The sequence below is a fragment of the Cervus canadensis genome, chromosome 5 (genome assembly GCF_019320065.1).
Source record: "Cervus canadensis isolate Bull #8, Minnesota chromosome 5, ASM1932006v1, whole genome shotgun sequence".
Classification (NCBI taxonomy): Eukaryota; Metazoa; Chordata; class Mammalia; order Artiodactyla; family Cervidae; genus Cervus; species Cervus canadensis.
This window is the reverse complement of record NC_057390.1, coordinates 82018677-82033858: the sequence shown is the minus strand read 5'-3', so window position 1 is coordinate 82033858 and position 15182 is coordinate 82018677. Positions and strand designations below refer to the sequence as shown.

Sequence of the window (15182 nt, the reverse complement as noted above, 5' to 3'; positions counted from 1 at the left end):
TAAAGCAACTCCTTAGAGAAAATATAGTATCGTAGGTGGAGAGTTCTCCATTTTTCCCCTTTGGAAGGGAAAGGAACATACATTAGAGCCACCCCAGATATTCTGTACACAACATTAATCCCACAACAATCCTGTAAGTAAACAGTCTCCATTTTACAGATGAAAATACTGAAACCCATACTGAATAACCTGTCCCAGATCAGAGAGCCAGCAAGTATCCTAGAAAAGACCTCACTGATTACCAAAAAGTTCTAGAAAACCACTTGTCAGCACACTATTCTACCGAAACAGACTGCTTCTTTTCCTTATCCTTGACACTCAAATGAGATTCTCAAGTTTGCATGTTCCTTAAAATACTGATGTTACATTAGACACAAACTCCTAGTTGAAATTTGATTTTGTATTTCTCCACGGATTAAGCAATAGGGCTGAAGATCCCCAAGTGTGTAACCTCAATAAGATTTCTTTGCTATACCCATTTTTTAGGGAAAGTAATTTTGGGGGGTAAATTTTAGAAGGTTGCAAGAGTATTTCACAGGAAAAGTAGGAAAATGCTTATGTCTTAATTTCTTTTATTTAATTTTTAATATAAAAAGCAGGCATAAAATACAATTACATTACTACAAAGATGCAACAAAATTTAAAAAAAATTGGGGGGCACCATGATTTTTGTTCAAGGGGACAGCTGTCAAATATTTATGATTATCTAAACCATGCAATTCATAATTTACTACAACCCCAAACAAAACTCATTATTATGGGGAAGGGAATCAAGGAGAGAACCCCCAAACATAATATCTAGCACTGTCAGACAGTGCTTATTCTTCAAAGTGCTTTACAAACCAACCATGGTATCTTCACAATATAGGGAAACTGACGTCTTATTCCAGGGGAGGAGAGGTGAGTCAGTAGCAGTGTCAACAGAGATCAAGAAACTCAGAAGTGACTTGTTCTCAGTGGATTTTTAAAACATGTTATTTAAAGCATGTTTCCCTAAGGTAATATAGTGTCCAGTTTCTCTATTTTACCACCCAAATCCTGTAATAGATTAACAGCAGCAGCATAACTTCTCAAATTGTGGTTTGGCAACCTAGAGTATTTTTTCTTGAGGATCTACAGATAAACTGGGATAAAGGAGAGCATTCACAGCCAGAATCGTCTAACTCTAGCACAGGTTAATCTTAAAAACACTCACCTTTATTTTAGATTTATTGGTATACTTGTCCTTTAGTTAGCTTCAGAGCATTTTAAACTTGTTATTTTTTTTTAAGTTTGCTTCTAGATAGCATTTCTTTTTTATTAATACTTTCAACATGCACTAGACAGTCATCCTCAGAGTAACCCTGGCACCTGTTTTCCTTCTGCTTTGCCTCAGTATTCCCACAAAAGTAAAAAAACAAAAACAAAAACAAAAAACAACCCAACTAAGAAAATCCCAGTATTCACTACTTCTTAGTTCTCAAAAGGAGGTATTTGTGGCTCTAGGAGAAATCAGGTGTGAGGAAACAAGTAACTTTTGGTCTTAACTTTATCTTGGAGGTTTTGGAGCCTCAAGAAAAAGAAGCTGGCACAAAAGCAGGTTGTTAGACCAAGTCAATGTCACATTTAATGAGTGTTGGGAAGAAAACATTTGGATGGGGGCATGCACTCATGTATGTACATGAAACCAGCAACAGGGTATAAAGCAAATTCTTACCCAAGGTCAGAATTTTTTATTAAGCACATTTCCATTGGCTGGACAAATGACCTATAAATCCTTATGTCAAACCATATAATGTGAAGAATCTTCATGGAGAGATTTTTTTTTTTTGCCCCTTAGGATCTCTTTGCCCCCCAAAAAACTTCACATTAATTTTCCTTGTATAGTTGCATCACACCATGATTCTCCATATTCTCTAATATATATACAGCATTCAAAATTTAAACTTTTGCCATTTTTACTCAAATATTTCAATTACTCATGTGTAAACTTCAAATTATTTCACCTTAATAAAGTTTATTAAAAATATATATATATACTCTCCAATTCAGAATAATATGATAGAACCTCCCATAGTGTAACAAAATCTCTATATAAAATATTAATTCAGTCTCCTTTTAACAAGTCTAATGAATGGAAATATTTATTCTATATAAATTTTATATATTTTTCATTTTTAATCTTACTTAAAAAAAAAGAGCTGTGCCCCCGAACCAGAACATACCTGCAAGGGAAATGGCATGCATATCTAGTTTTAGCACAGACAGCATGGAAGAGTGCAGCCTGGATAATGTAATAACAAGATTCAGTTTCAGTACATCAGCAGCCAAAGGCCACTCTTCAATTTCCACAATAGTATCTATAATTGGGGATCTAACTCTTTAAACACCTCAACACTGACCCCAGAAGGAATCAATGAAAAATGTCTACTTCCTTCATAGAAATATTGGATGATGTATCTCAGTATCATGCCAAACTCTATGTACATGTATATACACAGAGAGGCGGAGAGACGATCACAGAATTTTTCTTTACTTGATTCTTATCACTGATGTATACTGTAGCAGTATAAAACACATACTTTTCTGGGATAATGAGAAATAAAGCAGGAATAGTCCTGCATAAACTGTATGTAACTTGAATAGCATTTAAAAAAATAAAAATTAAGTGCCTTTGAGGCCACTGCTTCCCAGCCACAATAATGAAATGCTGCCATACACAGTCATGTGTTTACGGGATCACACTTAAATACTTAAAATATATCTACAGTATGTCTTAGTTTTCTTTGTATTTGAGATAATTTTTTGAATCTTGAGTGTGAAAATGTAAAAAGTCACAAATGTCTTTATCAGAAATAAAAACACACCTAGGGTAGCCAGCAAATTAAAAGCAAAGAAAATGTTTCATAGTCACACACTAACACTGAGGTCTGTAAAAGGGGTCGGATAAGTAATAGATATACATAAAAGATATATTAGTTCCAATACTACTCATTACTGTTTCTATCACCAATACTTAAACAAAATTCTGTTATACAATCAAAATAGGCCGACAATGATAACTACTATGTGTAAAAATAGTGCACTAATTTTCTTCTGCAAAGCAAATTTGCATCCTAAGAGCTGGTAAATACTTTTTTTTGTTGTTGTTTTAAATACAGGAAAGGGTGGATATCTTGAAAAAAAAATTAAATTAAGGCATTCAAACTGGGTAAAGTTGCCTATTACAAAGCATTAAGAAACTGATATAATTAACTTCAAACTTCTTGTTGCAATAATTGCTTAAACATGAACATGCAGCTTCCAGCAGGTACACACAATGAGTGATATAAACTCCAACATTATGGCTTTATACAAGTGCATAGTTGCAACTGCAGTAAGTAATGATATCTGATTAATGTTTATAAAAAAATAAAGTGGGAAGTTAAAAAACCCTCTTGCAGTATTACAGTACTATTTGTGTGTGTGTGTATGTATGTGTGTGTGTGTTCACACACACAATACAATGGTCACTTCTTAAAGACACAGTCTCTATCACTGTAGTGGAATCCATTCCCAGATTCTTCTGGCAAATGTGCTGGTGAAATCTCTCTGTTGAAGCAGAAAAGATGATTTCTGTAACTCTTCTAAATTCTTTATGCAATGTAGTGTGAATGATGCTAGGAGAGCTTTATGGAACAAGTCTGAAAGAGTTGCACATGATATTCTTATTCTATTAACCAATCACTGTTGGTTCAACTTGTTGCTCCAAAGGAGCCCAGAAAACCTATCGAAGATTTAGAATTTATATTGCAGGAATAGAGGGAATATATATATATGTGTATTAGTCTCTCAGGAAAATATAACTTTTTAATAAATTTCGGGCCATCATATTTCAGTCTTGTTTCAACTGGAAGAATATGATCACCTTGAATAATGACTGCATTCACAGAAGGCAGTTAGCTGGAAAGAAAAGGAAAATAAAGTTAGTTGATACAGTGAAGTAATTTAAGAGATTGTGATCAGTTCTTTGAAAAGGCATTCCATTTACATCAAACTCTACAGTCTTCCAACTACTATACTTTTAACACCTAAATCATGCATATAGCATATTTACTGTCTTACTTTTCTTATTTCAAGGTACATGCAATTATATTCTTCCTCATATTTTCTCCTATTGGCCACAAACATGACACACAAGTTTTAATATGGTTAACTGGCTATTAGGGTGAGATGGTATGTCAATGAATAACTCAAGTGAACCTGTTTGATTTGAGGTTTAACTGTTAGCTTCCTCGTGTGGGTGAAAGAAGAGTGGACTGAAGGACCAGGCTCTACGTGGCTGTTTCACCCTATGTCACATTTTAAAAATCTACGAAATGGGAACAAACACATTGTTGTAGTAAATATATGTAAAAAATACCCTGTAAATCCTGGTTATAAACAGATCCAAATAATGTATGATTTAAGTATGTACTCTGCAACATGTTATTTAGGTTAAGATAGACATTATTTCTTTTACATTCATTCCATATATAAGATTTAACTCATGAGGTTCAGTTTTCATTCAAATCTGTTAGCCTCTATTAACCAAATGACATTTTCTAAAAGCACAAGAGCTTTCACAGCATACCATTAGCATTCTTCAGCAAAAGTAACATTAAATTTTCAAAAAGTAAACATTTCATATCACAAAAAAAAAGCAAAATCAGAAACAGCTAGTTCACAGCATTTATCAAAGTTTTTATGGTTTCAATTCTTGCAAGTTAGAAAAAGCGAAAGAGGGGGGGAAGAAGAGGGATGGAGGGAGAAGGAATCCCATGCTATGTTCACAAACTAATACAGCTGTAAGAACTTGAAAACACTGTAAATTTTACTTCTCTGCGTATGACTTCTTTGGAATGAACAGAAAGTATCAGAATTAGCTCCATTTGTTATTTCTACATGTTTCATTCCTAAGATAAAAAATTAAAATTCCAACTGTATTGAAAATACATAGCCAATAAGGAATCTGAACATAGCATTTTGCTTTCATACTTAACATGGAAATTTCAGTTAGAAATTTGTCTGAAGGCTACTTTTCAAATATATACTATCAAAAACAACTCAATAAAATTTCAAACTGGTAAAAAAAGAATGAAAACCCAAAGTGCAAACCACATGCACTACTTGGAAAAACTAAAACAACTCATTTCTCATTTTTTGATTTACCCCATTTAACTTCTTCAGAAATCAAAAACATCGTCATCATCATCATCACCATCAACATCATCAAATGACCAATCCCAGTCTTTAAATGCCAAATCAAGCAATCTGCAATAGGAGGTTTGCAAGTTTATACTCTAACACTCTTTAGAAACAACAGCTTAATATCTTATGATGGAAAAATCACACATTATGCTGTAAACATTTTAATTTTCCCTTCACTGATAACAACATGATTAAAATTGAGATGGAAGCACTCAGAGAAGTCTTTCTCTTTATATGCAAATGCACATAATCATGTTGACCAGGTATGCCTTCCAAACCATCACAGAACAGAGGACACAGAAAATATTCAGGGGTAAGACACAATCTTCTTTCCACTGGGCTGACATAAAAATGTAGCCACCCTGACGCCCCATTTAAGAATTATGAAAGCTCAACATGTGTCAATGTTCCCTTCACAGAAGTGTCCAGATTGTCAGCTCACATTTTCCCAGAGCTGTACCATAAACCCTAGTATGAAAGACGATTAATTCTAAGAATGTAGCTTTCTCAATTCCTGCAGGACCCTACTTGTTCAATGGGTCACCAAAGGTTAAGCCTTCCATAAAACTACAGATAGGGGAAAAACCAAAGGTAGATAAGCAGCATTAGCAACTTATCTTGTCCAAATAAATTAAGACTTAGAAGAGGGGTATATGCAATCTTCCCTTTCCAATTCAACCCAATCACCTAACATTGCAATAATTTTTATTTTTAAAAACAGAAGTAACTTCCTCATTGTTTATAACTGTGACACCCATGAATACATTTGTGCCAAGGAACTCACCTGGTCCCCAAAACTCAGCTATGGTCACTATGCAATTGGTTCTTAAACTTTAGTGTATATGATTTACTCAATGCTATATATAATGCACATTCCGAGGCCTCATCTCAAGAGATTCTGATATAATTAAATTGGGGGTAAAGTGGGTAGGTAAGTATTTGCATTTTTAAGATGAATTTTGAGATGAATTCTGATACAGCTGGCTGACTTTGAGAATCACTGACAGAGTAGGTTGATGGATGATTATTACCCTAATTTAAAAGTAAACAAATCAACTCAAATTACTCTACTTCAATATGCACTAAATACAAAATATAAGCACACAAACTCAGACATAATTATTTATTCCCTTAAAACATAGCACAGCTGAGTATATACTCATTTATTTAGCCTTACATGTATAGCTATGGTTTCAACTCTACTACTTGGGAGACTTCTTGCATATGCAGGGAGTTCTTCCTGCACATCCAAGCCCCTGTTTTAGTATACTTTTATGAAAAATATGCATCTCATATCCTTCCAAAACCTCTGAAGAATGTGTGAAGTGTGTGCCCAGGTCATAATCTTCAGATTTTAAAAGTCTCATCACTAGGCTATCAGTGTAATACATGATGAGTGAAAGCAAAAGTCACTCAGTCGTGTCCGACTCTCTGTGACCCCATGGACTACACAGTCCATGGAATTCTCCAGGCCAGAATACTGGAGTGGGGAGCCTTTCCCTTCTCCAGGGGATCTTCCCAACCCAGGGATCAAACCCAGGTCTCCAGCATTGCTGGCGGATTCTTTACCAGCTGAGCCAGTAGGGAAGCCCAGGGAAATGCATGATGAAACGTCCCTTAAAACCTCTGCCTCAACCGCTCCCAATCAGTCATCTAGTTGTCATTTCAACTTAAAAAATCTGTCTTTACCTTGATTTCTTCTCTCCATTTTTACTGTCAGTATTTTAGTTTAGGATCTCATTAAGTCAAAACATACTAATCTCTTGTTGAAAGCCTCCTATTAGAACAAAATCAAGACGACCCTAGCACAGTGATGAACTCAGTCCTTTTCAATCTGGCCCAGAGCTTTCTCTCCAGTGTCACCTTCTTCTGCTTTCTATTCTGACCCACTCCCCACTGTAACCCCATACAACATTGCAAACACACATGTAACCCTGACAACCAGTGCCTCTGCATATAATATTTTGCCTAAAACTTTCTTTTCTCTTATTTCTTTGCCTGGTAAATTACTAATCCTCCATTTTTCTGAGACTTTTCTTGATGCTTTAATGGCAGAATTCTCCATGATTTCCTTTGTTCTCCCAAAACTCTTGTTCATACCTCCATAATAAACAACATGTTAACTGATCAATGGCTATACACCTCAGGCCTATGAAACTTACCACCAAAGACTGCTGCAGAAGGAGGTGCACTGAGTTTTGAGTTCTACTGGCAGCATATAAGTGGGTCTGTTTCTTTACATCTTACCAATACTAAGTTTCTTAATCTTTATCATTTTGGCAGGTGAGGACAGTTTTACAATATAGTTTTAATTTGAATTTCTTTGCTTAATAATCAGGTTGATAACTTTTAATATTTATGGTAATACTTACATGTTCCTAATTTTTATATTGGGAAAAGCCAATCTCCTTTTTCTAAATGACTTATATAAGAACTCCATGCATAAAGACACTAACCCATCTTTCTCATGTGTGTTGTAAAATGTGTGGCATTTTTAAAATCTACAAGGCTTTAATTTTTGGTTAGTCAATCTTTTACTTTCTTTTCTTTCTTTGCTTTTACTCTTAGGAAGGTCCTCTCGAATCCAAGATCAGATATACATTCCCCTATTTTCTTCTACTTCATTTATGAATATATTTTTGATATGTCAAGTTGTATATAACTTTGTTATCTTTTCCCAATTAGTCTATTAATGTTTTAATATTTAAAACTGGAAAAGAATGAAGATGAAATAATGATAAAATACTAGCTCCCCCTACCCTTAAGTTTTAACTGTACTGGTAATGCTTTATTTTTTAAAAGAAGTATTTGTTGCATTTCTGCTTTATATTTTTCTGCATGGCTTTAAAAAAAAATCTTCATAGAAAATTAAAGAGAAAAGCCCTCAGCAGGGACCAACATTTTGTATCTTGCACTGGAACAAATGAGGCTCTCTCCAAACTGTCTTCATCAAAAGTCAGCATTTTAGTCACAAATTTCTTACTTTTCTAGCATAGTATTTTAATTCAAATTAAAGAAAAATAAATTTCTTCTAGAATAGCATTCTACACATTATGTTTTATAAACTGCCAATTAATTCAAGTCTCCTTGAATTGCCATGAGGCAGAGAAGTGTGAAACAGCCGAGGACGCAGGGTCTGGAACTAGCTTATCTGGATCTAAACTCGTGACCCTGCTGCTCGTGAGCTGAGTGACACTGGGCACACAGTGTTTCGGTGTCTTAGTCTCCTCATCTGTAAAATAGAACCGCTAAATCACAGGGTGGTTACAAGGTTGAATAAGTTAGTACAGTTAAAGTTCTCAGACGAGAGCCTGGCATAATATAATATGCCCTCAGAAATGTCATTGTATATAATAATAGTAGCTAACACATATTACTTCAAGCACTTCAGAACTACAGAAAAAGGGAAGCGCTGCAAAGAGATGTAAAAGAATACTCAGAACAAGAACATGACAGAAGCCAAAAGAAAAAAATGCAATGATGCAGTTGTTAACAAAGGTAAAGTTAAAAAAAAAAGATTAGATGAATATTCATGGGTGCTATGTTTTAGTGTGTTTAGGAATGTACATATGTGATGATGTCTAATGAAGCCAAATATTTATTTTAAGAAAGATACCAGGTGAGTTAATTGGTTCAACTAAAGCTAGACTGACTAGTGCTAAGACTAATATTAAATGAGCACAAATGAAGAGCTATATATTAAATCACTGTTAATACAAACCAGATATCCTGCTCCTACGTTTTCTTGGATAGTGCTTTAAAGCTCTACCCATTTGTCTGTAGGAATACGTTATAAATTAGCAGGTATTAAAGATCATCTGGTCCAAGGCTTGACTCCCCTCTCGAGCCATGCTACTCGACGTCACACTGCATACACAGGACAGATGGAAGAGCACTGTTCCTCACAGTTCTGCCAGCCAATCATCTAAACCAAGTGCACACCTGTGGCGACAGGGCACTCACCATTCTAGAGCAAGCCAATTCTTTCAGTTTTGCACATCTGATTGCTTGATGGCTTTCCCTGCTAATTTAGAATGTGCCTCTCTGCTTGGTTCTTTCAAGGAAAAATCTTTTAAGTCTTTACTGTTATTTATGATCTCCCACCCTTTCAGATCACCTCCTCAGAAGACTTACAGTTCATCCACTTGCTACATGTGTAACACCATCAAATGACACATTACTCCCTCAGTAATTCCTTTCTGTATACCTTCCAATTTGTGTATGCCACTCCTAAAATGTGACACCCAAAATGGAATGCAAAATGCAGGGTTATTCACATAAGGACAGACACAGATACAATTTTATGAGTTAATGAAGCAATGGAGGCATATATATGTTAAAAGCAATGGAAATAATGTTGCAGAGGCATAAGAAGCAAAATTATATTTTAAATCTGCCCATCTTTTCATTTAAAATTTCAAAGAGCATACTAGATTTTAAAATGCCAAAAAAAAAAAAAATCCCTATACATTTTACAGTCAGTTTTGGTATTAGTTTTATCTACATGCATAGTTGTGAGAAAAAGAAATCCCTATTACTTACTGTTGCTATGCAAATGTATTTTTAAAAAATCAATGAAGAATGATTCGAAGGGCAGGGCCAGAACTAAAAAAAAGTAACAAAAATTAAAAGTAAATGTGCTTTCAAATGAAATGTAATGCTGTAGTGGGGGAGGCAAGAAAATTATCAGTCGGTGAACATGAAAATTTATGTAATTGAAACGTCTCAGTCTGAAAACTGCTTCATAAACTATGTGTTATCATATATAGTGAAATCATTAACTTGTAAAATAGCAAAAAGAATAAAATATACTAAAAAAACTGGAGTTCTTATAGTCCTGAATCTAACCAAATTGTTTGCCTTCCTAGAGTCTGGAAAAAAAAAAAAGCACCTATTCTACTCCACAAGTATTTTAAAGATCAAATGATAGAATACATAGGAAGTTAAAAGAGAGAATAGGATATGGAAGCATGCTAGAAGAATAAAGCACTATATAATGTAAGATATTAAAATAACTTGGTATTTATGCATTAACGGTCCTACAATAATAGAAATTTAATTTTTAGATGTTTTGCACTAGGTATATGGAATGATCTTCAGTGTCTCTGAATTCTTTGAGTTTATTCAGGCCAATTACTATCATATTCTACAGTACTTAGCTAATTCTACAATATTTAGCTTTACCATACCATACATCTTTTTTCACATACAAATAGCTGCAAAAAGAAGAGAAGCGAAAAGCAAAAGAGAAAAGGAAAGATATACCCATTTGAATGCAGAGTTCCAAAGAATAACAAGGAGAAATAAGAAAGCCTTCCTCAGCAATGAATGCAAAGAAATAGAGGAAAACAACAGAATAGGAAAGACTAGAGATCTCTTCAAGAAAATTAGAAATACCAAGGGAACATTTCATGCAAAGATGGGCTCAATAAAGGACAGAAATGCTATGGACCTAACAGAAGCAAAAGATATTAAGAAGAGGTGGCAAGAATACTCAGAAGAACTATACAAAAAAGATCTTCACAACCCAGATAATCACAATGGTGTGATCACTCACCTAGAGCCAGACATCCTGGAATGTGAAGTCAAGTGGGCCTTAGGAAGTATCACTATGAACAAAGCTAGTGGAGGTGATGGAATTCCAGTTGAGCTATTTAAAATCCTAAAAGATGATGCTCTGAAAGTGCTGCACTCAGTATGTCAGCAAATTTGGAAAACTCCGCAGTGGCCACAACTGGAAAAGTCAGTTTTCATTCCAATCCCAAAGAAAGGCAATGCCAAAGAACATTCAAACTACCACACAATTGCACTCATTTCACATGCTAGTAAAGTAGTGCTCAAAATTCTCCAAGCCAGGCTGTAGCAATATGTGAACCGTGAACTTCCAGATGTTCAAGCTGGTTTTAGAAAAGGCAGAACCAGAGATCAAACTGCCAACATTCGCTGGATCATCGAAAAAGCAAGAGAGTTCCAGAAAAACATCTATTTCTGCTTTATTGACCATGCCAAAGCTTTTGACTGTGTGGATCACCAATAAACTGTGGAAAATTCTGAAAGAGATGGGAATACCAGACCACCTGACCTGCCTCTTGAGAAACCTGTATGCAGATCAGGAAGCAACAGTTAGAACTGGACATGGAACAACAGACTGGTTCTAAATGGGAAAAGGAGTGCATCAAGGCTGTATACTGTCACCCTGCTTATTTAACTTATATGCAGAGTACATCATGAGAGACTCTGGGCTGGAAGAAGCACAAGCTGGGATCAAGATTGCCGGGAGAAATATCAATAACCTCAGATATGCAGATGACATTACCCTTATGGCAGAAAGTGAAGAAGAACTAAAGAGCCTTTTGATGAAAGTGAAAGAAGAGAGTGAAAAAGTTGGCTTAAAGCTCAACATTCAGAAAACTAAGATCATGGCATCCGGTCCCATCACTTCATGGCAAATAGATGGGGAGACAGTGGAAATAGTGTCCGACTTTATTTTTTTGGGCTCCAAAATCACTGCAGATGGTGACTGCAGCCATGAAGTTAAAAGACACTTACTCCTTGGAAGGAAAGTTATGACCAACCTAGACAGCATATAAAAAGCAGAGGCATTACTTTGTCAACAAAGGTCCATCTAGTCAAGGCTATGGTTTTTCCAGTGGTCATGTATGGATGTGAGAGTTGGACTATAAAGAAAGTTGAGCGCCGAAGAATTGATGTTTTTGAACTGTGGCGCTGGAGAAGACTCTTGAGAGTTCCTTGGACTGCAAGGAGATCCAACCAGTCCACCATAAAGGAAATCAGTCCTGGGTGTTCATTGGAAAGACTGATGTTGAAGCTGAAACTCCAATATTTTGGCCACCTGATGCAAAGAGCTGACTCATTTGAAAAGACCCTGATGCTGGGAAAGATTGAAGGCAGGAGGAGAAGGGAACGACAGAGGATGAGATGTTTAGATGGTATCACCGACTCAATGGACATGAGTTTGGGTAAACTCCGGGAGCTGGTGATGGACAGGGAGGCCTGGTGTGCTGTGGTTCATGGGGTCGCAAAGAGTCAGACACGACTGAGCGACTGAACTTACTGACTGATATCTCACACAAAAATTCAACATTTTCACTGAAATGAAACACCAATCTACCTTTTCCATTCTAAATTATTTCCTTGTGATGTTAGCTTCAAGAAAAGTTTCATATACGATATTAGGCTAGAATGAAAGTATTTCTGATATTACAGCCAATGCACATCACTATTCAAATACAGAAGGTCCTGTGTTTAAAAGGACAACTGGAATCAGATCCATGATGTAAGTGTATACTTTATCCTATAGCTAACCAAATCGTCATGTTCATTTCAATGAAGATCAGTATTTATTTATAAATACTGTATTAGCTGGTAACCAAGAAATGATTATTTTGTGTCAAAAATTACTATAATGTAGCTAAACGAAAATGGCTCCATCAAAATGCTTTTGTGCAATAATTATCTCTAACCTAACTCCATATTCCCAACTTCACCCCAACTACAAGAAATGCCCACTATATTCATTAGTTAATATTTGCATTTTAAAAGCTGATCTATATTACTTGTTAAATCTGAGACAAGTTATTACTTGAATTAAGAGTTAAGATTTCAGTCCTACCCTCTAAGTCATTTAATATAAAGGAGGTTAAAGAGGTTTGCAATAATAAAAACAAAATGTGTATAGATGACAGTTAAAGGTCTATGTGTGCATCCTATCTGATAAAACAATAAATTAAGTCAATGTGTTTATAAAATCATAAAATATTATGACTATATACATACACATGACAAAATTGAGACAAAATATATTCTTTTATATATTTTTGGTTGAATGTAATATATGTTTGCGATTTAGTAAGTAAATTTATTACATCCAGCTGAACCAATGAATGAGACATATGCAATGAAATAGTTTCAAACTTTTGGTATTCCATATATTGTGAAAATATGAAGCAAAGAAAAACTGTAATTAGTAAAGTTTGTAATTTGAGCACAAATAGTAAAATATTTTTTTAACGCTTTAATTTTTGCCACATTTTAATTTATTACCTTGGTTTGTTTGGGGCAAGCTGTCGACTTGGCCGTCGAATAGACTGGTTTTGTTGTATTTTCATTGACGTTCTAGGAGATGACCGTGCAAAAGGGTCTGGAGCTGGAGGCTTTTTAGGTATCTTTTTCACTAACCGACTCACCCACTTTTGCTGCTCTTCTGTAGAATTTGCTAATAACAATAGATTCTTTGCAGATGAAATATCATAATACACTATAAAGAAATATTTGAGAAAAATTAATGTTTAAAATGATCTGAACATAAGTAATATTAATTGAACAAGTGATTTATTATTTACCTTTGCAAGGCGCTATGATTTCCTCCTTTTTGTCCATGTGATCTTTATGACATTTAATGTGACAGCGACGGCACTCTAAAGCAGGAGGGGGTTTAAACATGTGCCACAATGGCTTCATACACGCCTCACAGTTGGTTGGGAAATGATAGAGAGTAGGAATAAATTCATGTCCCTTGTGGCAAATATAATTTGATTTTTCTCCCACTGGCTCCACTGGAAATTCTTGTTCCTTCTTACTTTCTCCTTCATTGGCATACAGAATCTATAAACACCATAAAGAAAATGAGTATCTTCAAACATTAGCTATTTTAATGTAGTAATAATTCTTATAGTATAAATAAAATTAGTCTAAACTATTCAATGAGACAAAAATGCATTTGTTGTTCAAATGGTAGTAGGTTGTAATCAAGAGCTCAGATGAGTAAAGTCACTGGCCAGTCAATGTGGTTCACATCTCAAAAGAATCAATTCTGTTCAAATGATGCCTCCTAATTTTCTCCCTGTTATCTTCCTATGTTTCAGCAAATTTTTCACAATAGGCTAGCCAAAGATAAATCTTCACTTGATTACTGTTAGAAAGCTTTTCTTGGAGGGAATTTTCAAAACAATCACCTGAAGAGATGAACTGTGGCTCTATAATTCTCAAAAACAGACCACTCAGTGATAACTGCAAATACAGTTTTAATTGAAAAGATTTGTATTTGGAGAATTGAGGAAAAAAGGAAAAGAGGAAAGGATGTATAAGATATTTCAAACAAACTTGCTAAGTACCCAGAAAATAAGCTGCCAGCTTCCCAACAGTACACCAAGCACTACAGCTTTTACCAGAAGGGATTCATGGTTGGTGTGACTAATTTCAAAATGGAAGAAATAAAAGGAAGAATTTGGCTTCACCTTAAATTGGAAGTAAAAGGGTTCTTGGGTGCAAAATTGAACTTCACAGGCAACTTTCTTAACTTTCTAGAGCACTGAACATAAAACCAAAACAGAACATTCATGCTCAAAAAATGTTGTAACCAACAGGGATCCCAAAGTAGGTACTCTGTGACAACCGAGAAGGGTGGGATGGGGAGCGAGGTTCAAGAGGGAGGGGACATATGTATACCTATGGTTGATTCATGTTGATGTATGGCAGAAATCATCACAATACTGTAAATAATTATCCTCCAATTAAAAATAAAAATTTTCAAACAATGTCATAACCAACCTTGAACAAAAGGATAGCAAAGGCTAGAAACATGATATAAATACACTACAGACTTTAACAAGTAAGATGGAGAGAAGAATTTAAGATGTATCCAACAGGATAAGCATGAAAGTCACAAATGAACAAACCACCTCTAAATGGGACAAAAATTGAAGAAAGATAACCTGAAAAAGGCCCAAGAATAAAGAAATTCGTTATGTCATGTCATGCTGAGAATGTATAAAGGCGAAAAGAACAAAACAAAATAAACAAACCACAAAATAAAACCATTTACCTGGAATATCCTTGGAATTTCTTTAGCATCTGCTCTATATACATCTGTCTGTGTAACTGGTCGGACATGAAATAACTTGCTATAAAAGATTTTTAGTAAAAGAGTAAGGTATTACCAAAGGATCAGATTA

At 35.0% G+C, this 15182-nt stretch overlaps 1 protein-coding gene across 6 annotated transcripts in view; it reads right to left on the bottom strand.

Annotated features, from left to right (window-relative positions):
* Positions 1-555: 555 nt before the first annotated feature.
* Positions 556-15182, bottom strand: part of ROCK2 (Rho associated coiled-coil containing protein kinase 2) — a 129759-nt gene continuing 115132 nt past the window's right edge. For 3 of the 6 annotated variants that reach the window (XM_043469340.1, XM_043469341.1, XM_043469344.1), the window contains 5 exons: positions 15053-15131; positions 13572-13833; positions 13273-13486; positions 5170-5271; positions 556-3921 (listed from right to left, as the gene is read on the bottom strand). In XM_043469340.1, the coding sequence (XP_043325275.1) occupies positions 5184-5271; positions 13273-13486; positions 13572-13833; positions 15053-15131 (643 nt within the window). In that variant the 3' untranslated portion in view covers positions 556-3921; positions 5170-5183. Of the gene's footprint in view, positions 3922-5169; positions 5272-9750; positions 9814-13272; positions 13487-13571; positions 13834-15052; positions 15132-15182 lie in introns of all 6 variants that reach the window. The other 3 variants (XR_006269537.1, XM_043469342.1, XM_043469343.1) reach the window with 3 other exon arrangements.